Below are 26,638 nucleotides of genomic sequence, written 5' to 3' on the forward strand. Positions count from 1 at the left end.
TCAGAAAGGTGGGTGAGGCCCTTCCCTTTAACATGGATCTCAGAACATATGTGTCATCTGGAATTCAGCTGACATGCACAAGTTTGGAATTATATCACTATAATTTTAAAGTGCTCCTGGACAGGATTAAACATTTACTGAAACAATGGCCAATGCCTTTATTACTCTTTGTGTGCATTGGTAAAAATGGAAATCCTCCCCAAATTCATTTATTGCTTACAAATTCTTCCACTTTGGGTCAAAAACATTTCATACATTGGTGAGTACTTTTGTGTGGAACAATAAAAGGGCACAACTGAGGCTGGGAACATTTCAAGCGGAATAGATGATACCTTATCTCAGGAGGTCTCAAATAATAAATTTGATACATAGGTCCTGAAAGCATGCTGGTCTTACCCATACAGACCGAGCAATCTAGTCCATGGATGTGTGTGTTTTCCAGTTTTTGGTTCTCTGCAGTGAGGAAAGCATGGATCTGGTGGAGGAATCTACTGGGACATGATCACACAATCTCCACCTATCTAACTTTAATAGGTAATGTGCACTACCCCCAGAGCTTGGCAACATAGTATTTCATGAATGGTTCTGAAAAGACTTCACCAATATGAATCAATGGATCAATCCTGAATCTTAGTATATATTGTTTTTATCAATTGTGGGAAGCTTGGGATCTGCCTAGATCACATTTCTATGCTTATTTAGAAGGCAAACTTTATTGTATGCAAGTGACTAGAGGGACTCTAGGGCTCATGGTGGCAACTGAATTGGAATAAGCTTTCCTGGATACTGTGCCCAAATAATAAAATTGCTACATATGGTCTGTGCATATAAAATTGTTGCTTTCTACCCCTTATATTACTATCAAAGAAACATAGAAATAATGGCAGAAAAGGACCAATAGTCCATCCAGTCTGCCCAGCAAGCTTATGGTAGTTTCTGCACTTAGTTTCCCAGACCGTCAAGGTCAGAGCCCTTGTTGGTTTCTGTTCCAGTTCAGTTCCCTGTTATCTCCTGCTGTTGGAGCTGCATCAAGAGAGTTTCATGTGTATTGGTTAAGAGTAGTAACAACTGTACCAGCAAGTTACCCCTATGCTTATTTGCTTTCCCTGACCATAAAATTTTCAGTGTCATTGTTGTTTGCTGTCTGAATCTACTTCCCCTTTTCCTCTTGCTGTTGAAGCAGAGAGCACTGATAGAGTAGCATCAACAGTATGAAGGCTTACTGGTTAAGGGTAGTAACTGCCACAGCAGCAAGTTACCCCATGTACTCATTTCCATCCTCTAGCCTTTAGGGATCCACAGTGTTTATCCAATGCCCCTTTGAATTCTTTCACTGTTTTTGTCTTCAACTCCTCCAGAAGGGCATTCTAGGCACCCACTACTCTCTCCGTGAAGAAATATTTCCTGATGTTGGTTCTGAGTCGTCATGCCTGGAGTTTCATTTCATGACCCCTAGTTCTTCTGATTTCTTTCAGCAGAAAAGGTTTATTGTTGATTGTGCATCATTAAAACTTTTCAGATATCTGAAGATCTGTATCATATATCCCCTGTACATCCTCTCCTCCAGGATATACATGTTTAGGTCCTTCAACCTTTCTTCATAAGACATTTGATGGAGACCACCCACCAATTTGGTCACCCTCCATCCTGTCAATGTCCCTTTTGAGATACGGTCTGCAGCACTGAACACAGTACTCCAGGATGAGGCCTTACCAAGGACCTGTACAAGGGGATTATCACGTCCTTTTTCTTATTAGTTATTCCTCTGTCTATGCAACCCAGCATTCTTCTGGATTTAGCTATTGCCTTGTCACACTGCTTCACTGTCTTCAGATTGCTAGACACTATCACCCCAAAGTCCCTCTCTTGTTTTGTGCACAACAGCCCTTCACCTCCCATCACATAAAGCAGATTACCGCACCCCAGAGGCATTACTCTGCACTTCTTGGCACTGAATACCTTCTGCCATATCTTTGACCACCGTTCAAGCTTCCTTAAATCACGTCACATTCTCTCTACTCCTTCTAGCATGTCCACTCTGTTGCAGATGTTAGTATCATCTGCAAATAGACAAACTTTACCTTTTATCCCTTCCACACGATTGCTCACAAAGATATTGAACAGAATTGGTCCTAACACTGATCCCTGTGGCACTCTGCTTACTGCTTTCTCTTCAGAATAGGTTCCATTTCCATCACATGCTGTCTTCTGTCCATCAACCAGTTTGTAATCCATGCACTCAGACCCAAGTTTCTCATTTTATTCACAAGTCTCCTATGCAGTAGGGATGTGCATTCGTTTTGAATGAATGCACAATCCGCAACATATAGGTCCCTATTCGTTGCACTCGTGGGGTCCTGAAACGTATGGCGAACCCCCACGAATGCAACTTATTAACAAATAAAACCCCCACCTTCCTGACTCCCCCAAGACTTGCCAAAAGTCCCTGGTGGTCCAGCAGGGGTCCTGGAGCGATCTCGTGCACTAGAGTCATCTGCTGCTGGTATTCAAAATGGCGCCGATAGCCTTTGCCCTTACTATATCACAGGGGCTACCGGTGCCATTGGTCGGCCCCTGTCAGTTTCACCAGATATTCTTCCTTGTGTTCCTCATTTTGGGATCCTTTATATTTCTTGAATGCTATTCTTTTTGCTTTTATTTTATCTGCCACTTCCTTTGAGAACCAGATCAGTTTATTTCTCTAACTATTGTTTACTCTTCTAACAAAGATTTGTTGCCTTTGAAATTGCTTTTAGGTTTGGCCCACTGTTCTACTTCTGCCATATTCTTCTAGTCCTTCCTCCAGGTACATTCCCATTTTGACAAAGTCCGTATTTTTTAAATTGAAAACCCGGGTCTTCGTGAGACTTCTTTGCATCCTATTTGTGATATCAAACCATACCGTTTGATGATCACTAGTGCTAAGATGGTCTCCCACCCGGACATTAGAGACATTATCCTCATTAGTGAGCACCAAGTCACCCCTCGTGGGTTCCATTAGCATGTTTGAAGAGAGCCCCTTTCAGGGAATCCACTAGATCTCTACTTCTGGTAGATTCCATAGAAGGGATTCTCCAGTCTACATCCAGCAGATTAAAATCTCCCATAATCAACACTTCTCCCTTCTTTCCCACCTTCTGGATGTCTGAACAAAATTCTGTCTAGTTCTTCTATTTGAGTCTGAGGCCTGTAAATCACTCCAGTAAAAATGGATTCACCATCCTAAAAAAAAAAAAAAAAAAAAAAAAAAAAAAAAAAAAGGACGGCCCATAATGCTTCTCTACTCCACTGTCCTTGCAGTTCAGTTGCCTGAATATTGTTTTTGACAAAGAGCTACTCCATCCCCTTTTCTGACCTCTCTGTCCTTCCTTATCAGGTTATAGCTTGCTATGGCCGATTCCCAATCATGAGAATCCATGAACCATGTCTCCATGACAGCAACAATTTCCAGGTCTGCCCACACCATTAGGGCCTACAGGTCTTGGATTTTATAGCCCAAACTGCAAGCATTTGTAGTCATCACTTTCCAATTTTTCCTTTCGTTTTGTTGCATTTCCTACTCGCATTTTCTGCTTTTGAGTTGATTGATTTTATTTTCTTCTCCCATTTTCTGTATTGCTTGGGGGTGAAATGTTACTTTTATTAGCCATATCCTGCCACCCCCATCCTTTAGCTTAAACGTCTGATAATATATGATCTGAATTTGTCACTTAGCATTCTCCTTCCTGCTACAGACAAATGCAGGCCATCCTTTCCATAAAGCTTTTTATTGCTCCATGCCCAGTGCAGCCTCCAGGTTTTGAGCCAGGAATTGAAATAATCTATATGGCATAGCTTCTCTTTTCCCTTTATATGAATGGGTAGTACTTCTGAAAAGGCAATAGTCTTTGCAGTATGGTTTATCATCATTCCTAGATTTTGGAAATCTTTTTGTACTTCAGGGCAGCCATTTCTATCGAGATCACAGACCCCAGATGGATGATAGCGCTGATATCAAAGTTCTTACTTTCTTCTTCAATGACTTGGACTAATGGTTTGTAATTCTTCTAGCTGAGGATCCTGGAAGTTGCCATCTTGTGCTCCTACCATGTGACAGGGGCCGACCAATGGCACCGGTAGCCCCTGTGACATAGTAAGGGCAAAAGTTATCGGTGCCATTTTGAATACTGGCAGCCGACGGCCTGAGTGCAGGAGATCGCTCCCAGACCCCCACTGGACCACCAGGGACTTTTGGCAAGTCTTTTGGGGGGAGGGGGTTATAGTTAATTAAATTTAAAGGGTTGGAATGGGGACAAAAACAAAACAAAACACATTTTATGCCCTCCCCTAATTTGCTCCATAAGATGCACAAACACCTGGAAACAGAGCCGGTTTAGCACACCATTTTTTTTTTTTTTTAATTTTCCCGCTCTGAATCCTAGGTGCGTCTTATGGAGCGAAAAATACGGTGATTATCGAGGAGTCCAGGGAAGAGTATGTAAGAAAGAAAATCAGGGTTGGGAGAGAACTAATCAGTTGCTAGAATAGGCATTTTTTTTCTCTCTCAGCCCTTTTGTTTCAGTTTAAAAAAACTGCCTCCTCCTATAAACAAGGCAGACACTTTTGCAATTATACAGCACAAGAATTCATTTAACAATGAGTAAAAAGTCACTTAGCGAGTTCTGGAAGGCTTCTGATCTGGATCAAGCTCACTAGTCCAAAGACCTTGGCAGAGCAATATTTGTCTGCTAATATAAGGGAAATCCAATTTAAACTTCTCCACAGAGTTTATATCACTAGGATCTTAGGGTATAAAATGAAGCTCTGGACTTCAGAGCTATGTTTGAAATGTAATTTTCAAGATAGAAATCTGTGTCATATGTTTACAGGCTGTCACAAGTTACAAGTTTACTGGGGCCAAGTTTATGGGTCTCTTGATTGATTGTATCTTGGACAACTGATAAATTGGGGTTCCTCAATTTGAATGTTATTGATAGAAATTTCAATTTATTTATTTATTTAACAACTTTAATATACCGACGTTCGTATGGCACATCACGCCGGTTTACAAGTAACTCAATTAAAGGAGGAAATTACAATGAACAGGGGGCAGGGGATGGGAGCAGGCCAGAAAAAAGGAGGGGGGGTAAGGGAGACAGGAGAAGAGAGAGAAAGATAGGTAGCGTGAAAGAGAGTAAGGAACAACCGTCAAAAATAAGAAATAGGAGGAACTTATTTACAGAAGGGACTATTTACAGCAGTTACAACTAGCAATAGATTAATTACATCGGATACAATGAGCAATTTTGTAAAATAGCAGAACGAGGGCGGGCAAAGGAAAGGCGATAAGGAGGTGCCTTAGAAGGGCTGGCAGGGTGTGAGGGATTAAGGCTGGGGGCTGTAAGTGAGGAACTAGGGTAGGAGTGACTAGGTTTGATTGGTTTCCGGATAGGCCTTTCTGAAAAGCCACGTTTTTATGCCTTTTTTGAAGGTGGCCAGGCAGGGTTCAAGGCGGAGAAAGGTGGGGAGAGTGTTCCAGAGTGAAGGGCCTGCTATGGTAAAGGCCCTTTCTCTCGTGGAGGTGAGATGAGCAATTTTGAGGGAGGGAGTATGTAGGATACCTGTGTGGGAGGATCTGGTAGGACGATTGGTTATGCGGAAGTGCGGTGAGTCCTTGAGCCAGGGGTTGGATTTGTAGAGGAGGTTGTGTAGTATAGTGAGGGTTTTATACTGTATACGGAAAGAGATGGGTAACCAGTGGAGGTCCTTGAGTATGGGGGTGATGTGGTCTCTTTTTCGGGTGTTCGTTAAGATTCTCGCCATCGCGTTCTGCAGGATTTGTAGGGGTTTGATGGTCGACTCTGGAAGGCCAATGAGGAGGGAATTGCAGTAATCCACTTTGGAGAGGATAGTGGTCTGCAAGACTAGACGGAAATCTTGTGTGTGGAGCAGTGGTTTTAGCTTTTTCATGATGTGGAGTTTGTAAAAGCCTCCCTTAAGAATGGATTTAATGTGAGCTTTGAAGTCGAGGCGTTGGTCAAGTTCGATACCGAGGTCTCTGACAGTTGGTGGTGGGACGTGGAGAGAGGATGTGATATTAGGGAGTGATAGTTCAGGTTGATTGGATATTATGAGTATCTCGGTTTTAGAAGCATTAAGGGCAAGGTGGAGGTTGGATAGGAGTGAATTGATGGATGTAAGATGGGAGTCCCATAGTTGGAGGGTTTCTTTTAGGCTATTTTGGATAGGGATGAGGATTTGAACGTCATCGGCATATAGGAAGAAGTTCAATCCTAGGTCAGAGAGCAGGTGGCACAGGGGCAGTATATAAATATTGAAAAGGGTGGAAGAGAGTGAGGACCCCTGAGGAACTCCTTGTGTGAGGGAGATGTGAGAAGATTCAGCTTTGTCAATCTTTACTATGTATTCTCTATTAGCGAGGTATGAGGTATGCCACAGGGGCAGGAAAAAAGTTTAGTGCCAAAAAGGTAAAGCGGAGTTGCTTACCTGTAACAGGTGTTCTCCCAGAACAGCAGGATGTAGTCCTCACAAGTGGGTGACATCACTGGACGGAGCCCTATCACGGAAAACTTTTCTGTTAAAGTTTCTAGAACTTTTGACTGGCACACTGAAGGGAGACCCCCTGTGGCTACAGGGATTATGGCATGCTGGGCATGCTCAATCTCGTTTGTAGCAAAAGGTGCAAGCAAAAAAATAAAATAAAACGTTTCGGACCCAACTCCGCAGGGTGGTAGGTGGGTTTCATGAGGACTACATCCTGCTGTCTTGGGAGAACACCTGTTACAGGTAAGCAACTCCGCTTTCTCCCAGGACAAGCAGGATGGTAGTCCTCACATGTGAGTGATTAGCAAGCTACAGGCTGACTCATTTGTTTGGATCAACAGCATACAACTTGTGCGACAGGCATAACAACTGGTGTACTGTTGGGAAAAATGAGGCAGCCTGAAAATCACAGCTGGTGGATGTGGAAGGAGTTGGGATTACACTGGAAATAAATTCTTCAAGACAGATTGACCAAAACCAGTCTTGACATCCTTCCTTGTCCAGGCAGTAATGTGCTGCAAATGTGTGAAGAGAGCTCCATGTTGCAGCTTTGCAGATCTTAGCAATCGGTACTGAACGATAGTGTGCTACTGAGGTTGCCATGGCTCTTACTGAGTGTGCCTTCACTCGTCCCTTTAGAGGAAGGCCTGCTTTTTCATAGCATAATTCAATACAGTCTGCTAGCCAGTCGGAGAGAGTTTGTTTGTCCACTGCAACTCCTGGCTTGTTTTTATCAAAAGAAACGAAGAGTTGGGTGGATTTCCTATGGACTGCAGTGCAGTCTAGGTAAAATGCAAGTGCACGTTTACAGTCTAAGGTGTGTAAAACTCTCTCGCCCTGGTAAGAGTGAGGCCTTGGGAAAAGTGTGGGCAAACCTATAGACTGATTCAAGTGGAAGTCAGTAACCACCTTGGGAAGGAATTTAGGGGGGAGTACGTAGGACCACTCGGTCATGTAGGAACCTGGTATAGAGTGAGTAAGTGGCAAGTGCTTGTAAATCACTAACCCTTCGAGCAGATGTAATGGCTACTAGGAAGAGACCTTTCCATGTAAGAAATTTAACATTGCAGGAGTGCAAAGGCTCAAATGAGGAGCGCATGAGTCTTGTAAGTCCTACATTTAGGTCCCATTCAGTGACTAGTGGCAGAGAGGGGCCTTGGGTTGCAGTAGGCCCCTCAAACCTACTCACTAGGGGTTGCACTGTAACCGGGGCATCCCCAACTCCTTTGTGGTACGCTGAGATGGCACTCAGGTGTACCCTTACCGAAGAAGTATGGAGACCAGAGTCTGAAAGGTGCCAGAGATAGTCTAATAGAGATGGCGTGGGGCAGGAAAAAGGGGGGGGGGGGGGGCGGTCGATGCCTTTTTGCGTGCACCATATCGTAAATCTATTCCACTTAGAACAATAGGATTTTCGTGTGGAAGGTTTTCGTGAAGCTACAAGCACTTGAGAGACATCACTTGAAAGGTTGAGTGGTTGCAGGGACAAGCCTTCCACATCTAGGTAGTAAGGGATAGGGTCTGAAGGTTCAAATGGTGTAACATGCCTTGGTTCTGAGTTATGAGAGTGGGTGCTGCACCCAGACGAATGGGTTCTCTGATCGAGAGGTTGAAAAGCATGAGAACCATACGAGGTTGAAAAGCATGAGAACCATATAGGTATCACTGACCCTTTGTCTTGTTGCAGCTTCACGAGAGTTTTGGCCATCAGCGGCATCGGGGTATATGCATATAGGAGGCCTGTGTTCCAGGGGCGAGCGAAGGCATCCATGGCTAACTTGTTTGGTTGTCTGTGCAAGGAACAGAATCTGCCCATTTTGTGATTCAGTTCGGATGCAGCTGGCTTGAGAGTGTGACTGTGCGGTCGTCAGGAAGGCCTTTGCGACTGTGGTGTCCAAATCTGCTCCGATAAAAGTAAGGAGGTGAGATGGAGTCAAGTTGGATTTTTGGTAGTTGATGAGAAATCCCAAGGAGTGTAGCAGATAGATGGCGAGTTTGAGAGTTCCTTGCTTGGATTGGCTCATGATGAGCCAGTCGTCCAGGTAAGAAAAGATGTGTATGCTTTTCTTGCATAGATGGGCCGCAGCCACTGCTAGGCATTTTGTAAATATACGAGGTGCCAAGGCAAGTCCGAAAGGCAGGACCAGGTACTGAAAGTGTTGGTGTCCCACTAGGAAACGCAGGTACTTGCGGTGATGTGGGATTGCTGGAATGTGAGCATAAGCGTCTTGAAGATGCAGAGAACAGAGCCAATATCATTTTTGCAGAAGGGGAAGCATGGTGCCCAAGGACACCATCCTGAATTTTTCTTTTCGTAGAAATTTGAGATTGCGGAGATCTAAGATTTCTTTGGAATGAGAAAATAGCAGGAATAGAACCCTCTGCCCTGCTGTGCCCAGGGCACAGGTTCCACAGCCCTGGTGCCCAGAAGGGTGGACAGTTCTGACTCTAGAAAACTTGTGTGATCTTTCTGCAGCCCCAGTAGATTGGGTGGTGAGTACGGGGGTACCATGAGGAAGTTTAGATAGTATCCCCTGGTTATGATGGATATAACCCATTGGTCTGTGGTAATGTTGAGCCAGTTGGTGAATTCGACCTCCTACTGGCAAATCTGGATCTGGAATTGTGGAGCAGCTGCTGTTCTCTGGATAGGTCTCAAAACCTGTTTGCGGTGGTAGCTTAGGCCTGGATGTCTTGGGCTGTTGAGAATGTGGTCTCTGAGACTGCCTAGTTGGCCTCACACGAGATGCAGGTGGGTAATATCTGTGTGGGTGATAAAATGGTTTTCTAGGATCCCTTCTAGTGGATCTTCTTGCAGAAGAAGGGGCCTCAGTAGTAACTGTGGATAATTGCTGCAGGGTCTCATTATGGTCTTTTAGTTGAGCCACTGTGTCTTGTATCTTGTCTCTGAATAGGTTTTCACTGGTACATGGCAAATCAGCAAGTTTGTCTTGGACTTCAGGTCTCAAGTCAGATGCTTTTAGCCAGGCCTACCTCCTGGCGCTGATTCCCTTCGCTGACATGTGAGAAGCTGTTTCAAAGAGTCGTAAGCAGCACAAACCTGTTTCCCAGCCTCAAGGCCTTTCTGTAGTATGGCATTGAGACTATCTTGCTGTTTGTTGGGGAACAGAATCAGCTATTCCTTGAACCTGCTTCCAGAGATTCCTTTGATACTGTGTCTTGTAAAGTTGGTATGCAGCTATTCGTGACACTAGCATAGAACCCTGAAATATCTTGCAACCCAAGATAAAGGAATTTTTGGTCTTTGCCAGGAGGTGTTTAAGAATGTGGTTGCAGTCTTCTGGCCTTCTTTTGTGCAGACTTAACTGATGGGGTAGTTGTGGTTTTTGGAATCCAGGAATTTGTTGGACCAGATAAGTTGCATCTGTCCTCTTATTTACTGGCTGGACAGCACAAGGATGCTTCCAGAGATGATGTTGGAGATCCACTAGCACTTCGTGTACAGGGATAGCCATGAGTTCTTTTGGAGCATCAACAAATTGGAGAACTTCCAATGTTTTATGGCATATGTACTCCTCTGTAATCAGATCAAAGGGGGACTGTCACTGACATCTCCCTAACAAAATTGGCAAAGAAGGGATCTTCTGGGGGAGATTTTCTCCTTTCTTCCGGATGAGATGGTTCTGATAAGATATCCTCCGTGGATGTATCTGTGTCAAAATCTTCCCATGTGTCAGAAAAGGTCTCTGGTTGAGATCCTGAAGGAGGGAAGGAGGGAAGAAGGTTGGTACTGTAGGACCTGCAGGCACCGATTGATCCTTCGATGGCCTTGATGAAAGATGTGGTGGGTGGCACAGATGTGGGTTTTGGAGGCACCTGAGGCATCGAAGGAAAACGAGGGCCTCTGTCCAGAGAGCCCTGATGAACCAGGTATCTGTTCCGGCATCGGTAAAAGGGGACTAGAGTCTGTTCCTTCGTCATCTGAGGACCCTGGAATGGGAATCGGGGCTTTCAGAGGCTTTGCGGGTTTACTTTGGCATCTGTGGCCAGGGTTGTGTTGGAAGAGCACTGATGAGTGTATCCAGTCTGGTTAGCAACGGTGCAAATATCGATGGTTCTGGTGTCTGTGCCGTTATGGAGGCCGGCATCGATGGCTGTAAATCTCGGAGAGCATCAGCACTGCCTGGCGGATGAAACCATCCAGTTGTTAAACCATCCGGTTGTTAAAGGCTCCTCTACCCGTGTCCTCTTCGCAAGCGGCTTGATAGCCATCGAGGCCAATGTGGTGTCTGTGCCGGCACCGGGAGTAGACTCGCGTCTGTGCTTCCCTCAATGCTCGGTCCGGTCTTTCTCAAATGATGCAGATGCCTTAGACGGAGTCGGTAATGGACGGTCACCTCTGCCCTAGTTCTCCCGGCGAGGTTTGATGACTAATTTCTTCGATGCTCCTGCTGGTGACAATTGGGTGGACATCGATGGAGTCAGCTTGATTTTAAACAGAGTCTCCATCTTGTCAAGGCGAGCCTGCCTACCCATCGGAGTCATCTGGACACAACTTGGGCAGTGAGAAACATTGTGTGATGAGCCAAGGCACAGCACTCAGACATCATGTGGGTCGGTAACTGACATGGTATGGGGGCATTCCGGACATTTTTGGAAACCTGTTGCCATGATGGCAGAGGTTAAGGCCTAAAAAAGACGGTCAATGGCCTGCGGACACCGAAAAGGGTAGGGGCAGGAACAGACTGGGGACAGTGAACTTTACTCACCCGTGATGAAAAAACACTATCGCGATGGGAGACCCCTATAAGGGAACTTTTTAATTAAGTAATCTTCAGATTTTTTCCATGAGGAAAATTGTGTGAGAATTCTCACAGAGCTCCTAACCACGAAGCAAACTGCAGCATGGAAAAAAAAAGAGACTTAAGGGAGACCCCTGTAGCTACAGGGATTATGGCATGCTGGGCATGCTCAGTATGCCAGTCAAAAGTTCTAGAAACTTTGCCAGAAAAGTTTTCCATGATAGGGCTTTGTCCAGTGACATCACCCACATGTGAGGACTACCATCCTGCTTGTCCTGGGAGAATCTTTATAACTTGGAAAAATGATGAATTTCCAACATTTTGCAGTTGGAAATTGTTAATACTACAAACAGAAAAACATTTCCATTTGTGCATTCTCAACATGCCACATCCTAAATCTTTTGTCACTCAGCAGAGATATTTTCAAATTTAGGAGGAAGCAGCTATGACATTTAATAAGAACTAAACATTGTCACTGCAAACCATCAGGGTCTCCTGAAATTGGGCGTCTGGTCAGGAATGTAAAACATGCTTTTTGCATAAATGTGAAATGCGAATCGATGTGAATGTGAGGGGATTACAAGAAAGAGTTTGGGTCACTACAGACTTTCGTTCGTGCTGCATGTATGTTTATATTTATCCTTTCCTGTTATGAAAAATTATTCTTCCACTCTGTGGAAAATATTTGTATCGACTAAAGTGACGCCAATTAAGATGAGACAGTTTATTTCTCTAACATTATATATCACTATTAAAGGTAAATCTTGATCAAGTGACTAATTAGACAAATGTCTAATTTGCTATATTTAATAAGTTGCTGGAGAAGGTTCACTTTACTGCATTACAACATTTCCTGAATGAAAATATCTTCCTAGATAAATGTCACTCTGGCTTTCACTGTAGTTATGGTACTGAAACTTCTGTTGCTCTTGCCAATGATCTACTGTGTGAATTGGACATAGGTATGGACCATTAGTTCCTCTGGATTTAAAATCTGTATTCAACAGTAGATCATGGTGCTCTTGAGTAAGAAAGGACATATTTTCTGATCCAAAGGAGTTCCATAGATATCCTGCCTCTCCCCAGTGCTTTTTATTTATTTATTTTATTTATTTAACAGCTTTTATATACCGGCATTAGTGCGAGACATCATGCCGGTTCACATTTTAACAAAATGAGCGGAAATTTTCTCTGTTTCTAAATACAATAGAACAAGGAGATGGGGAGGGGAAAACAAAGCCAACAGGGCAACAAAAGTGCAGGATTGTGAAGACAGAGAGAATAAACAAATCAAAAGGCATATTGTAAAACTGAGACTAAATACAGCAAATTGGAAAAAAAAAACTGAAACTAATTACAACAAGTCAGCATGATAATTACATCAGAATAGGGAATTATAAGAAGAGATTACTAGCTAAGAAGGGGGGAAAAGAGAAGAGAGGGCACGGAGTTCTCGGCAGGAAGGTAAGGTCATAGGAAAAAAGGGGGGGGGAAGGGCATGGGATGAGGGGAGAAGGTAAAGGGGGGGGGTGAAGGCTACAGGGAAAGAGAGGGTGGAGGGAGGGCTCAGAGGCAGGGAAGCAAGGAGACTAATCTGGGTAGGCCTGTTGTCTATATCCACTGGATAGATCAATCCCAAGTTTCAGCATAAAATAATTTTACGTAGACATTCAGCTGCATAACACTGGGCAATTAGGTGGTTGCTTTACATGATCTTTCAGTTTGTGTTACAGTAATTAGGAAATGGATGTCCATTAATATGCTAAAATTGGATTCCTCTAAAACAGGTGATCATTTTTCAAGGTCTGAGATTACCAAAACAGACTCATTACAGGACGGGGAAAAACTTACAATGTTTGTATTTCCCAACCCTCGCCCACCCACCCCTAGCTCATCCCTTAATTTATAGGCAGGTGCCACTTTCACAAAAAAAAAAAAAAAAAGCATCAACAAAAACTTTCTTGCGAATTCGATCAGACCCCGGTAGGCCACTACCAGACACATAGTGAATTCACTAATACATTTAAAGGAAGTTAGACACATTCCTACTCCCATAGCAACCTAAAACTTAACTAGGAACTGATCAAAACTGAAATGAAGGCAGCAGTCCAGCAGCAAGAGGGGGGCTTCCCAGTCTTTTGCATCGAGTGTCACATGTATGATTTATTACCCACCAGTGAGAAGTTGTACATGTGCATGCGATGCAAAGAGCTCCTGGCTCTCAGAGAACGAGTCCGATCTCTGGAGGCTAGAGTGGCAGACCTGGAGGAGCTGAGGCAGACAGAGAAGTATATAGATGAGACCTTCCGGGACATAGTAGTCAAGTCCCAACTTCAGACTGGCAGCCCTGGTGCTACCTTGCAGGAAAGAAGGTCTCATGATGGGAGAGCACCAACCAGGTGTAGCAGGAAAGGATCCTGTAGCAAGGACCTGCTCTCCAGGTGATGCATTATCCTTTCGTACTGAGGATATCTCCCCAAGGCCTACTGCCCAGGAGGGAAGGGTTAGGTCGGCAGTCATAGTTGGTAATTCGATTATTAGGAATGTAGATAGCTAGGTGGCTGGTGGGCATGAGGATCGCCTGGTAACATGCCTACCTGGTGCAAAGGTGGCGGACCCTCACGCGTCACCTAGATAGGATTTTAGACAGTGCTGGGGAGGAGCCGGCTGTCGTAGTACATGTGGGCACCAACGACATAGGAAAATGTGGGAGGGAGGTTCTAGAAGCCAAATTTAGGCTTTTAGGTAGAAAGCTTAAATCCAGAACCTCCAGGGTAGCATTCTCTGAAATGCTCCCTGTTCCACGCGCAGGTCACCAGAGGCAGGAAGAGCTCCGGAGTCTCAATGCGCGGATGAGACGATGGTGCAAGGAAGAGGGATTCAGTTTTGTAAGGAACTGGGGAACCTTTTGGGGAGGGGGGAGTCTCTTCCGAAGGGATGGGCTGCACCTTAACCACGGTGGAACCAGACTGCTGGCGCTAACCTTTAAAAAGGAGATAGAGCAGCTTTTAAACTAGAACAAAGGGGAAAGCCGACAGTCGCTCAGCAGCGCATGGTTCGGAGAGAGGTATCTTTAAAGGATACTAATGATGCATTAGGATTAGAGCATCCCGACAGCGAGGTTCCAATAATTAGAAAAGTAGTCCAAGTGCCTGTAACTAAAAACTCATCTGAGCTAAACAATTCTAACTTATCCCTATCAATTAAAAAGCAGAATAAAATACAAACAAAAAACAAACTTTGAAATGTTTGTATGCTAATGCCAGAAGTCTAAGAAGTAAGATGGGAGAATTAGAATGTATAGCAGTAAATGACAGACTTAATTGGCATCTCAGAGACATGGTGGAAAGAGGATAACCAATGGGACACTGCTATACCGGGGTACAAATTATATCGCAATGACAGAGAGGAGCACTCGGGAGGAGGTGTGGCACTTTATGTCCGGGATGACATAGAGTCCAACAGGATAAACATCCTGCATGAGACTAAATACAAAATTGAATCTTTATGGGTAGAAATCCCTTGTGTGTCGGGGAAGACAATAGTGTTAGGGGTATACTACCGTCCACCTGGTCAAGATGGTGAGACGGACAGTGAAATGCTTAGAGAAATTAGGGAAGCTAACCAAATTGATAGTACAGTAATAATGGGAGACTTCAATTACCCCAATATAGACTGGGTAAATGTATCATCGGGTCACGCTAGAGAGATAACGTTCCTGGATGGAATAAATGATGGCTTTATGGAGCAATTGGTTCAGGAACCGACGAGAGAGGGAGCATTTTTAGATCTAATTCTCAGTGGAGCACAGGACTTGGTGAGAGAGGTAACGGTGGTGGGGCCGCTTGGCAATAGTGATCATAATATGATCAAATTTGATTTAATGACTGGAAAAGGAACAGTGTGCAAATCCAAGGCTCTCGTGCTAAACTTTCAAAAGTGAAACTTTGATAAAATGAGAAAAATTGTTAGAAAAAAACTGAAAGGAGCAGCTACAAAAGTAAAAAATGTCCAAGAGGCGTGGTCATTGTTAAAAAATACCATTCTAGAAGCACAGTCCAGATGTATTCCACACATTAAGAAAGGTGGAAAGGCGGCAAAACGATTACCGGCATTGTTAAAAGCGGAGGCGAAAGAAGCTATTTTAGCCAAAAGATCTTCATTCAAAAATTGGAAGAAGGATCCAACAGAAGAAAATAGGGTAAAGCATAAACATAGGCAAGTTAAATGTAAGACATTGATAAGACAGGCTAAGAGAGAATTTGAAAAGAAGTTGGCTGTAGAGGCAAAAACTCACAGTAAAAACTTTTTTAAATATATCCGAAGCAGAAAGCCTGTGAGGGAGTCAGTTGGACCGTTAGATGATCGAGGGGTTAAAGGGGCACTTAGAGAAGATACGGCCATTGCAGAAAGATTAAATGATTTCTTTGCTTCGGTGTTTACTGAAGAGGATGTTGGGGAGGTACCCGTAATGGAGAAGGTTTTCATGGGTAATGATTCAGATGGACTGAATCAAATCACGATGAACCTAGAAGATGTGGTAGGCCCGACTGACAAACTTAAGAGTAGTAAATCACCTGGATCGGATGGTATACACCTCAGAGTTCTGAAGGAACTAAAAAATGAAATTTCAGACCTATTAGTAAAAATTTGTAACTTATCATTAAAATCATCCATTGTACCTGAAGACTGGAGGATAGCAAATGTAACCCCAATATTTAAAAAGGGCTCCAGGGGCGATCCAGGAAACTACAGACCGGTTAGCCTGACTTCAGTGCCAGGAAAAATAGTGGAAAGTGTTCTAAACATCAAAATCACAGAACATATAGAAAGACATGGTTTAATGGAACAAAGTCAGCATGGCTTTACCCAGGGCAAGTCTTGTCTCACAAATCTGCTTCACATTTTTGAAGGAGTTAATAAACATGTGGATAAAGGTGAACCGGTTGATATAGTATACTTGGATTTTCAGAAGGCGTTTGACAAAGTTCCTCATGAGAGGCTTCTAGGAAAAGTAAAGAGTCATGGGATAGGTGGCGATGTCCTTTCGTGGATTGCAAACTGGCTAAAAGACAGGAAACAGAGAGTAGGATTAAATGGGCAATTTTCTCAGTGGAAGGGAGTGGACAGTGGAGTGCCTCAGGGATCTGTATTGGGACCCTTACTTTTCAATATATTTATAAATGATCTGGAAAGAAATACGAGTGAGAATCAAATTTGCAGATGACACAAAATTGTTCAGAGTAGTTAAATCACAAGCAGATTGTGATAAATTGCAGGAAGACCTTGTGAGACTGGAAAATTAGGCATCCAAATGGCAGATGAAATTTAATGTGGATAAGTGCAAGGTGATGCATATAGGGAAAAATAACCCATGCTATAATTACACAATGTTGGGTTCCACATTAGGTGCTACAACCCAAGAAAGAGATCTAGGTGTCATAGTGGATAACACATTGAAATCGTCGGTACAGTATGCTGCGGCAGTCAAAAAAGCAAACAGAATGTTGGGAATTATTAGAAAGGGAATGGTGAATAAAACGGAAAATGTCATAATGCCTCTGTATCGCTCCATGGTGAGACCGCACCTTGAATACTGTGTACAATTCTGGTCGCCGCATCTCAAAAAAGATATAATTGCGATGGAGAAGGTACAGAGAAGGGCTACCAAAATGATAAGGGGAATGGAACAGCTCCCCTATGAGGAAAGACTAAAGAGGTTAGGACTTTTCAGCTTGAAGAAGAGACGACTGAGGGGGGATGTGATAGAGAAGTTTAAAATCATGAGAGGTCTAGAACGGGTAGATGTGAATCGGTTATTTACTCTTTCGGATAGTAGAAAGACTAGGGGGCACTCCATGAAGTTAGCATGGGGCACATTTAAAACTAATCGGAGAAAGTTCCTTTTTACTCAACGCACAATTAAACTCTGGAATTTGTGGCCAGAGGATGTGGTTAGTGCAGTTAGTATAGCTGTGTTTAAAAAAGGATTGGATAAGTTCTTGGAGAAGAAGTCCATTACCTGCTATTAAGTTCACTTAGAGAATAGCCACTGCCATTAGCAATGGTAACATGGAATAGACTTAGTTTTTGGGTACTTGCCAGGTTCTTATGGCCTGGATTGGCCACTGTTGGAAACAGGATGCTGGGCTTGATGGACCCTTGGTCTGACCCAGTATGGCATTTTCTTATGTTCTTAACAGGTCTGAAACTTAGGGCTACTGGTAGATGACAGGTCAAATCTACCACCATAGATTTGTTACATGGTCAGATCTTGTTTTAGGTGATCAATTGGTTAGTACAGATTTTGTTTTACATATTTCTGTATTTGACAGCTTAGAGAGATTTTAGATAAATCAGTCAAGCTTCTACATGCTTCTTTCTGTAAGAATAAACAAATGTAATGTTGTCTTATTGGCCTCCCCAAAAAAAGATCTGCATAGCCTACAATTACTGGAAAATGCTTTCATTAATAGCCTCTGGATCTGGTATTTGGGAGAGGAACACTCATTTTGAAGTCCTTACACTGGTTGCCTATTAGGTACAGAGAGCAATTTAAGATTTGCTTTACATTTAAAGTGATTAAAGAAATGGGTATACTCTAATAGATAAAGCTGAAATACTCCTGGTTGAACTTGATCACCAACTTCATGGTTGACTCCTGCTAAAGGAAGCCCACCTCTCAACTACTAAGTAATGGGCTTTCAGGTTTGTGGCTCAATTTTTATCAAACTAATTATTATTAGACGACAAGGTAACCTAGCTGTACTTTAGGAAATTAGTCCAGACTTTGCCATACAGTAAGACATTTAATAGGCTTATAGCATGTCTTAATGGTCTTGCATCACAGATATTGTATAGCTTCAGTTGCTCGAGTGGGGTTAGTTATTTTACAGCTCAACAGAAATTTGTTAGGAAGATGCTGTTTTTAGTAAAATAGACATACTTCTATTTCTTGGGCAGAATTGTTTGGTCCTAGAATTAAATTAATGCAATTATATGGATGGTGGTTTGGAGGCCTGCAATCCTTAGTAAGGGGAGTGGGGATTTTTAAGTGTTCTTATGCCACATATTTTTATTTGTAAAATTGCTTTATTTTTTGGTCTATCTTGTTCCAAGTATTGTTTTGGTTTTAGAATTTGATTATGTGTTCTTTGTGGATATTAGATTGTGGTGTGTTTGTTTATGATTTTAATATATATGTATGGATTAGATTGTTTTTGTTTTGTCTTAATTATTGTATCTCTCATAGAACATCTATTGGCTAAGCAAATAATGAAATAAATGAACAGGAGTTGAGCAGGGACAGCAGCATAGTAATCTTAGCATTCCAGTAGACTATGTTGCTAAGGATTAAAAACAAAAACAAAAAAAAAACAAACCAGCAGAAGGAGCAGGAGTGCTGCTAGTCTAATGAAAATCAAGGTTCTGGAAGGGGTGCTGGTACATGATGCCTGGCTGAGGATGGTAACTGCAATATCTAGACTAAATGAGCTAGAAATTACAAAATAAAAAGGAAAACCTCTGGAATTACAGCACCATAAGCCTTCATTTGCAACTGGGGGAGATCACTTTCAACCAAGCTAGAAACACAAAGGAGGAAACTATCATGCAAGAAAAGAAATTAAGCTGCAAAGTGCCACATTTATTAAAAAAAAATCCGTTAATGAAATCACACAATCTACAGAAAATTTACTTTGACATACTTACTTGAAATTCAACAATATTGCTTGATAATTCTACCACCTTCACTTTAAGGTCATCAAAGTCCTGGGCAGCCTTAACATTCTAATCAAATAAAGAAAGGTAAAAGGTAGTTAACAGACACTGAAAAGGCAATTCAGCAACACATCACTACTGTAAAAACCACCATACAAAAAATAAATAAAAAAAAATAGTCACATCAGACTATTGGTCAGACCAATACAAATCAATTTGCCAACTGAAACTCAGCTGCAACTAGCATTTGAGATAAGCTAGTACACTTGTGAACAAAAATGGCATGAAAGTCAAAGAAGATAATGGCATACAATACCAGAAGTGCCATTTATTCATTTTTGGGAGCACATTCTTAATTATATGGTTGGGAATGCCACTGAAGTTTAAGTATATTAAACTAAACTTTTTGCAGGCTGTAAAATCTTATTAAACCAACATGAAAAATTACACAAATATTAGCTGCAACTCATTTAACATTCAAAGAATGGGCTGGGGGCAGCCCCCCCCCCTTTTCAAGCATGCAACCCCCTACATGCCTACTGCCAGGTCATTTCCCCTTTCTGCCCTGTTATTTCTACTGTAACCATCCTCTTTATTCCTGCTTGTGGTCCTCTGACCATCTTTCCCTGTGGCAGTGTTTCCTGTCCTGCACAAGTTTGCAAAAAGCATTTGCTGTCTTTATAATGTATGTTCTACTGCACAATCAGTATAAGAAGAGCATCAACAAAGGAAGGCCACACTTGTTTCGCCTGTAACCCCTGGGTGGGATGGAACCCTTAGACTGGACCCAGAGGCATATAGAAAGAGATGGACCCTATCTGCAACTAGCTCTCCACAGAGAGCTTCTACTTCTGAGGCCCTGGGCTCCCTGTATGGAGAAGCGTAGCTTCAAAGCCCTTTTGCATTAACCGTTTATTTAAAAGGTTTGTATATCGCAAATTGGACATTGGCATGACAGTCTAAGCAGTTTACAAATAAAACATACATAGTTAAAAGTAACGATTCAGAAACAATACAACATATCTCTTTAAAATTACAAGCCCTTTTTTTGCCCATCTCTAGTCAGCGCTAATAATCTCCAGTCTATAACAGCAATGTGGTTTCCAACTTCTTTACTAATAGTTGATAAGTTAACAAGAATATTTACAGCACTTAGATTTTAAATAAGGTTGATGAGCAATAATGAAGAAAGATTAATACATTTGTGACCTCACTCATCTGCAAAGACTTTGAATTTATGGAAGCCAATTCCTTAATTTCTCTCTTCTTCCAAGTTATTCATTCTAAAGAAAGCTTAATCTTTCATCTAACTCCCAAATTTATCACAAAAATCTTCTCTCCACTGTAGAATGGTTAGAATAAAGTCCCAAGTACTTATAACAAGTTCCATTTCTCATTCTTTTCCTGAAGTCTTCTTAAATATCTTAGATCTCCTCAAGTGCAGCACACTTGAGTTAGCAACAACACAGTTCTTAAACAATACCTTCAGATCTTTCCCTCTAGCTATGGATAGGAATCCCTCTCTCATCTGGTGAAAATTTCCCTCCTCAGGCTCTTCATAGGTGAAGGATGTCTCTTCTCCCAATAAATTAGAAACTGATTACCTAGTACCAGTACCAGGTGGAACAAAAAATAGACTGACAAAAAGAGGGAATAAACAACATAAGGTAGGAAAAGTGGGAAAAACTTCCTTCCCTAAAAAATGAGAACATAGTCAATAAGGAAGGACAACTAAAGGTTGAAACTCCTCTGCATTGGGTCACTGATATATCATTTCTCCAGGGGATAGACCTAACATAGCAGAATCTTCCCTATCCCCAATCTAACTAAAAATCCACACTAAAATGGTGCTTGGAGGTTAGAAGTTGATAGAACACACCATCTAGAGTTCCCAATTGGGGGAGTCAACCCAAACTTCTGCTTCACTAAATTTCTCTGAACCTCCCTAGCTAATTAGTAATTTCCTTCTGGTATGACAACCATGGGTTCTTTATACACTATTAAGCGGCATTATTTATCTTATTTATTTAGACATTTTATATGCAGTTGTTCCAACTGAAGATCACAAGGGTTTACAAAAGTAACATTCATCAACACAACCGGGAGTAATTTAAATCAACGAAAGACAAATGAGTTTATACAAGAACTCAAAACCTTCAAGAGGCCCTTCTACTGACAGGTCACATCTGAAGGCAACTATGTGGTCTTGAAAGCTTTTGTACAACTTCCTAATATGAATTTTAAGGCTGGCCCAATAAAGTATGATGACCTGCAAAGAATCCAGTTTTCTTCAATAATAAATACTGTTACCAGAACTCTGTTCTACATTATTTATTTATTTATTTATTTATTTAACTAACACTTTTTTTTTTTTTGAGTTTCATCGGTATGGAAAATATTCAGCATTAGCAATTCAAAGTTTTATTTTTAAATCAGTAATGCAAAATTCCAAAGATTAAGTAGAGCTAAACATTAATCTAATCATGTCAAAGTTCCCAAGCATTAGAACAATTAAAAGTTCCATTACCACACAAGAGAGTTTCCAACAAGCCTTGAACCCTCTAAATATAAGACCTATAAAGTTTACTATTTTGTTTAAAGTATTTATAAATTGCCTATCAACCATTCCTAGGTTGTATATAACAGTAAAAAAAATAAATAAAAAAAATCACAAAGAAAACATATACAGCATTTATATTTTGACTTTGTATGTCATGATGAAATATGACCTGAACAAGACAAGTCAAGAGTGCAATAAGGAGCTGAAAAATCATTCTGTATTTGTAACATCTAGCAGCTGTAAGCTATCAGCTGGCACATGCATATTATACAGGCTAGAGGGGATATAAACCTTACCAAGTGATTCTCCAGCTTTCATCACAACTGAAGACACTACTCTTGTTAACAAGTTCCATATCTTTTTGCATTGGTCCAAAAACTACTATTTCCCTACCCTAATCCATAGGATAGGAGGTGATAACCTTCTGTGGATTGCAAACTGCTTAAAAGAGAGGAAACAGAGTAGTATTAAATGATCTGTTTTCAAAGTGGAAAAAGGTAAACAGTGGAGTGCCTCAGAGATCTGTACTTGGACCGGTGCTTTTTAATATATTTATAAATGATCTGGAAAGGGATACGACTAGTAAGAGGGGTTAAAGGTGCTCTTAGGGAAGATAAGGCTATTGCAGAAAGACTAAATGAATTCTTTGCTTCTGTGTTTACTAATGAGGATGTTGGGGAAATACCAGTTCCAGAGATGGTTTTCAAGGGTGATGAGTCAGATGAACTGAATCAAATCACTGTGAACCTGGAAGATGTAGTAGGCCAGATTGACAAACTAAAGAGTAGCAAATCACCTAGACAGGATGGTATGCATCCTAGGGTACTGAAAGAACTCAAAAATTAAATTTCGATCTATTAGTTAAAATTTGTAAAGTATTATTAAAATCATCCATTGTATTTGAAGACTGGAGGGTGGCCAATGTAACCCCAATATTTAAAAAGGGCTCCAGGGATGATCTGGGAAACTATAGACCATATAGGCTCCAGGGGTGATCTAGGAAACTATAGACCCATGAGCCTGACTTCAGTGCCGGGAAAAATAATAGAAACTATTCTAAAGATCAAAATCTTACAGCATATAGAAAGACATGGTTTAATGGAACACAGTCAACATTTATTTATTTTTTAATTTTTATATACCGACATTCTTACATCAGATGTAAATCATACCAGTTTACATTAAACAGAATAGCAGGAAATAAATTTCCATAGTCTAATACAATGAACATTTCTAATTAAAATTGTTAACATGGATTTACCCAAGGGAAGACTTACCTAACAAATCTGCTTCATTTTTTTTAAGGGGTTAATAAACATGTGGATAAAGGTGAACAAGTAAAGTAGTCTTTTGGATTTTCAGAAGGCATTTGACAGTGTCTCATAAGAGGCTTCCTAAGAAAACTGAAGTCATGGGATAGGAGGTGATGTCCTTTCGTGGATTACAAACTGGCTAAAAGATAGGAAACAGAGTAGGATTAAAAAGTCAATTTTCTCAGTGGAAAAGGGTAAACAGTGGAGTATCTCAGGGATCTGTACTTGGAAGAATGCTTTTCAATATATTTATAAATGATCTGGAAAGGAAAAGACTAGTAAGGTTATCAAATTTGCAGATGATACAAAATTATTCAGAGGAGTTAAATCACAAGCAGATTGTGATATATTACAGGAGGACCTTGCAAGACTGGGCATACAAATGGCAGACGAAATGTAATGTGGACAAGTGCAAGGTGTTGCAAATAGGGAAAAATAACCCTTGCTGTAGTTACACAATGTTAGGTTCCATATTAGGAGCTACCACCCAGGAAAAAGATCTAGGCATCATAGTGGATAATACTTTAAAATAGTCGGCTCAGTGTGCTGCAGCAGTCAAAAAAGCAAATAGAATGTTAGGAATTATTAGGAAGGGAATGGTTAATAAAATGGAAAATGTCATAATGCCTCTGTATTGCTCCATGGTGAGACTGCACCTTGAATACTGTGTACAATTCTGGTTGCTACATCTCAATAAAGATATAGTTGCGATGGAGAAGGTACAGAGAAGGGCAACCAAAATAATAAAGGGGACTGAGGGGGGATATGATAGAGGTCTTTAAAATCATGAGAGGTCTTGAATGAGAAGATGTGAATCGGTTTACATGTTTGGTTAATAGAAAGACTAGGGGGGCACATTTAAGATTTAATCGGAGAAAATTATTTTTCACTCAATGCACAATTATGCTCTGGAATTTGTTGCCAGAGGATGTGGTTAATGCAGTTAGTGTAGCTGGGTTTAAAAAAGATTTGGATAAGTTCTTGGAGAAGTCCATTAACTGCTATTAATCAAGTTGACTTAGGGAATGGCAACTGCTATTACTGGCTAGCCTCTCCCCCCAATGTCATCTTCCAGCGCGGGTTAAAACACGAGTGGGACGCCAAAGCCAAATTCACCATCTGGCCTCCGTGTGACTGTTCACCTCCTTGACCATCTGAGGCTGATTGAAATTTCCTGCCACTTACCTGCTCTTTGACACTCCCCAGAACAGTCGCTGTGCCACCTGCGAGGGCTAGCCCCTCCCCCCACTGACTTCATCTTCCGGCGCGGATTAAAGTAAGAGCGGGATGCCGGAGGCACCGTTCACCGAATGGGTGCACCAAAGGAGCCTGCACCTTTGGGCATAAAATAATTCTCTGGAACTAATATTTTGATGCCTGGCCTTACCATATTAACTGTAACAAAATGGAAAATAATTGCATCAAGACCATTCTAAATTATGGCAGTTATGGGACCTGCCATCCTAAACATAAATTTAAAAGAAACAGGACTCTAAAATCTAATTTCATTCCAACTGAGTCCGCAACTTATTACAACATTTTTATCTTTGTTTTTAATTAATGCCCAATCCCAAGCGAAGCTGGTGCCAGTTATTAATTATCTTCTTGAAGAATCTTGTCAGATATTTTCTGTATTACGGAAACTTGGTTTAAAAGTACTGATCTAGTACTGATCAATCAATTGCCTCAACGTATATCATCATTTCTATTCCTAGAGCCAAAAAGAAAGGAGATCGTTTACTGTTAATAGCTAATGTTGAGATTACTACGTGATAATCTCCTTTTCCTTAGGGTAGACAGATGGACTCAGAACAAATGGGATAGTATCCGCGTGCTAGCAGTTGGAGACGGATCTGACGTCAGCACGGGGTATATATATCCCCACAGGAAGCGTAGCAACTTAGTAATCTTCCTTGCAAAAGCTGTTATGGATGCGTGTACTGACGCTCAGTGAAAAGTGAAACAGGATTCCCCTGACCGATTGACAGTAGCTGGAGACCGCCAGCATTCCCAACCGGAAGGCGTTAACACCTGGTAGAGTGTACGCTCTTATGTAAACAAATGACATGGCTTACCTTGCATCGGTGAAACCCATGTTCACAGGCAGCTGGGCGGGATGCTGAGTCCATCTGTCTACACTAAGGAAAAGGAGATTATCAGGTAGTAATCTCAACATTTCCTGGCGTGTAGCCAGATGGACTCAGAACAAATGGGATGTACAAAAGCTTTACTCCCAGCCTGGGCGGGAGGCTGCCTGAGGACCATGTAGGACCGCCCTCGCATAAGAACATAAGAAAATGCCATACTGGGTCAGACCAAGGGTCCATCAAGCCCAGCATCCTGTTTCCAACAGAGGCCAATCCAGGCCATAAGAACCTGGCAAGTACCCTGCTGAGTCCTCCCTGGCCTGGACATCCAGACGGTAGAACCTGGAGAAGGTATGGAGGGAGGACCACGTCGCCGCTTTACAGATTTCTGCAGGTGACAGCAACCTGGATTCTGCCCAAGAGGCCGCTTGTGCTCTGGTAGAATGAGCCTTGACTTGTAGAGGCGGAGACTTCCCGGCTTCTACGTAAGCTGCTCTGATAACTTCTTTAATCCAGTGGGCGATGATGGGCCGCGAGGCCGCTTCACCTTGCTTCTTCCCGCTGTGCAGGATGAACAGATGGTCCGTCCTTCGTAGGTGTTGTGTCAGTTCCAGATATCTGGGCAGTAATCTGCCAATGTCGAGATGGCGCAATAAACGCCCTTCTTCAGATTTCTGCAAACCCGCCGTGGTAGGCAAGGATATGGTTTGGTTAAGATGAAACTGTGAAACCACTTTCGGTAGAAAGGAGGGGACCGTCCGAAGATGGATAGCCTCCGGAGTGATTCTGAGAAATGGATCACGGCAGGACAGTGCTTGTAGCTCTGAGATGCGGCGGGCTGAACATACAGCCAGCAAGAACACCATCTTCAAGGTTAGAGAACGGAGAGACAGTCCCCGAAGGGGTCTGAAGGTGGATCCCGCAAGGAAATCCAAAACAAGGTTGAGGTTCCACAAAGGCACAGGCCACTTCAGTGGCGGACGAATATGCTTGACTCCTTGAAGGAAGCGAGAAACATCTGGGTGCTTGGCGATGGTCTTGCCATCCCTCCTGGGACCATAGCAAGACAGCGCAGCCACCTGAACCTTGATGGAGCTGAGGGAGAGACCCTTCTGAAGTCCATCCTGCAGGAAATCCAACACAATAGGGATTGTGGTTGCATGTGGATTGGAGCCGTGAGTGTCGCACCATGCTTCGAATACTCTCCAGATGTGGAAAACTTGCGAGCTCGGAGGAGTGTATCAATCACGGGCTCCGAGTAACCTCTTTTCTTCAGTCTAGCACTCTCAATGGCCAGACCGTAAGAGAGAATTGAGCTGGGTCCTCATGGAGGATGGGACCTTGACGTAGAAGGTCCTGGAGAGGAGGCAGGGGAAGAGGCTCCCCTGCCAGTAGTCTTCTCATGTCTGCGTACCAGGGTCTTCTTGGCCAGTCTGGTGCCACTAGAAGAACTAGGCCCCGGTGTTTCTGAATCTTGTGGATGATGGCGCCCAGCAGCGGCCACGGAGGAAAGGCATATAGCAGAGTCCCTAGAGGCCACGGCTGGACCAGGGCATCGATTCCGTGTGAGAACAGGTCGCGCTTGCGGCTGAAGTATCTGGGTACTTGAGCATTGGACTTGTCCGCCAGTAAATCCATGTCCGGAATCCCCCA

At 42.4% G+C, this 26,638-nt stretch overlaps 1 protein-coding gene across 5 annotated transcripts in view; it reads right to left on the reverse strand.

The window, feature by feature from the left end:
• LOC115090703 (lymphoid-restricted membrane protein-like) overlaps positions 1 to 26,638 on the reverse strand; it is a 1,037,620-nt gene that overhangs the window by 698,605 nt on the left and 312,377 nt on the right. For all 5 annotated transcript variants that reach the window (XM_029600146.1, XM_029600141.1, XM_029600144.1 and 2 more), the window contains exon 10: positions 19,017 to 19,094. In XM_029600146.1, the coding sequence (XP_029456006.1) occupies positions 19,017 to 19,094 (78 nt within the window). The remainder of the gene's footprint in view (positions 1 to 19,016; positions 19,095 to 26,638) is intronic.

Source organism: Rhinatrema bivittatum, chromosome 4 (assembly GCF_901001135.1).
Source record: "Rhinatrema bivittatum chromosome 4, aRhiBiv1.1, whole genome shotgun sequence".
Classification (NCBI taxonomy): domain Eukaryota; kingdom Metazoa; phylum Chordata; class Amphibia; order Gymnophiona; family Rhinatrematidae; genus Rhinatrema; species Rhinatrema bivittatum.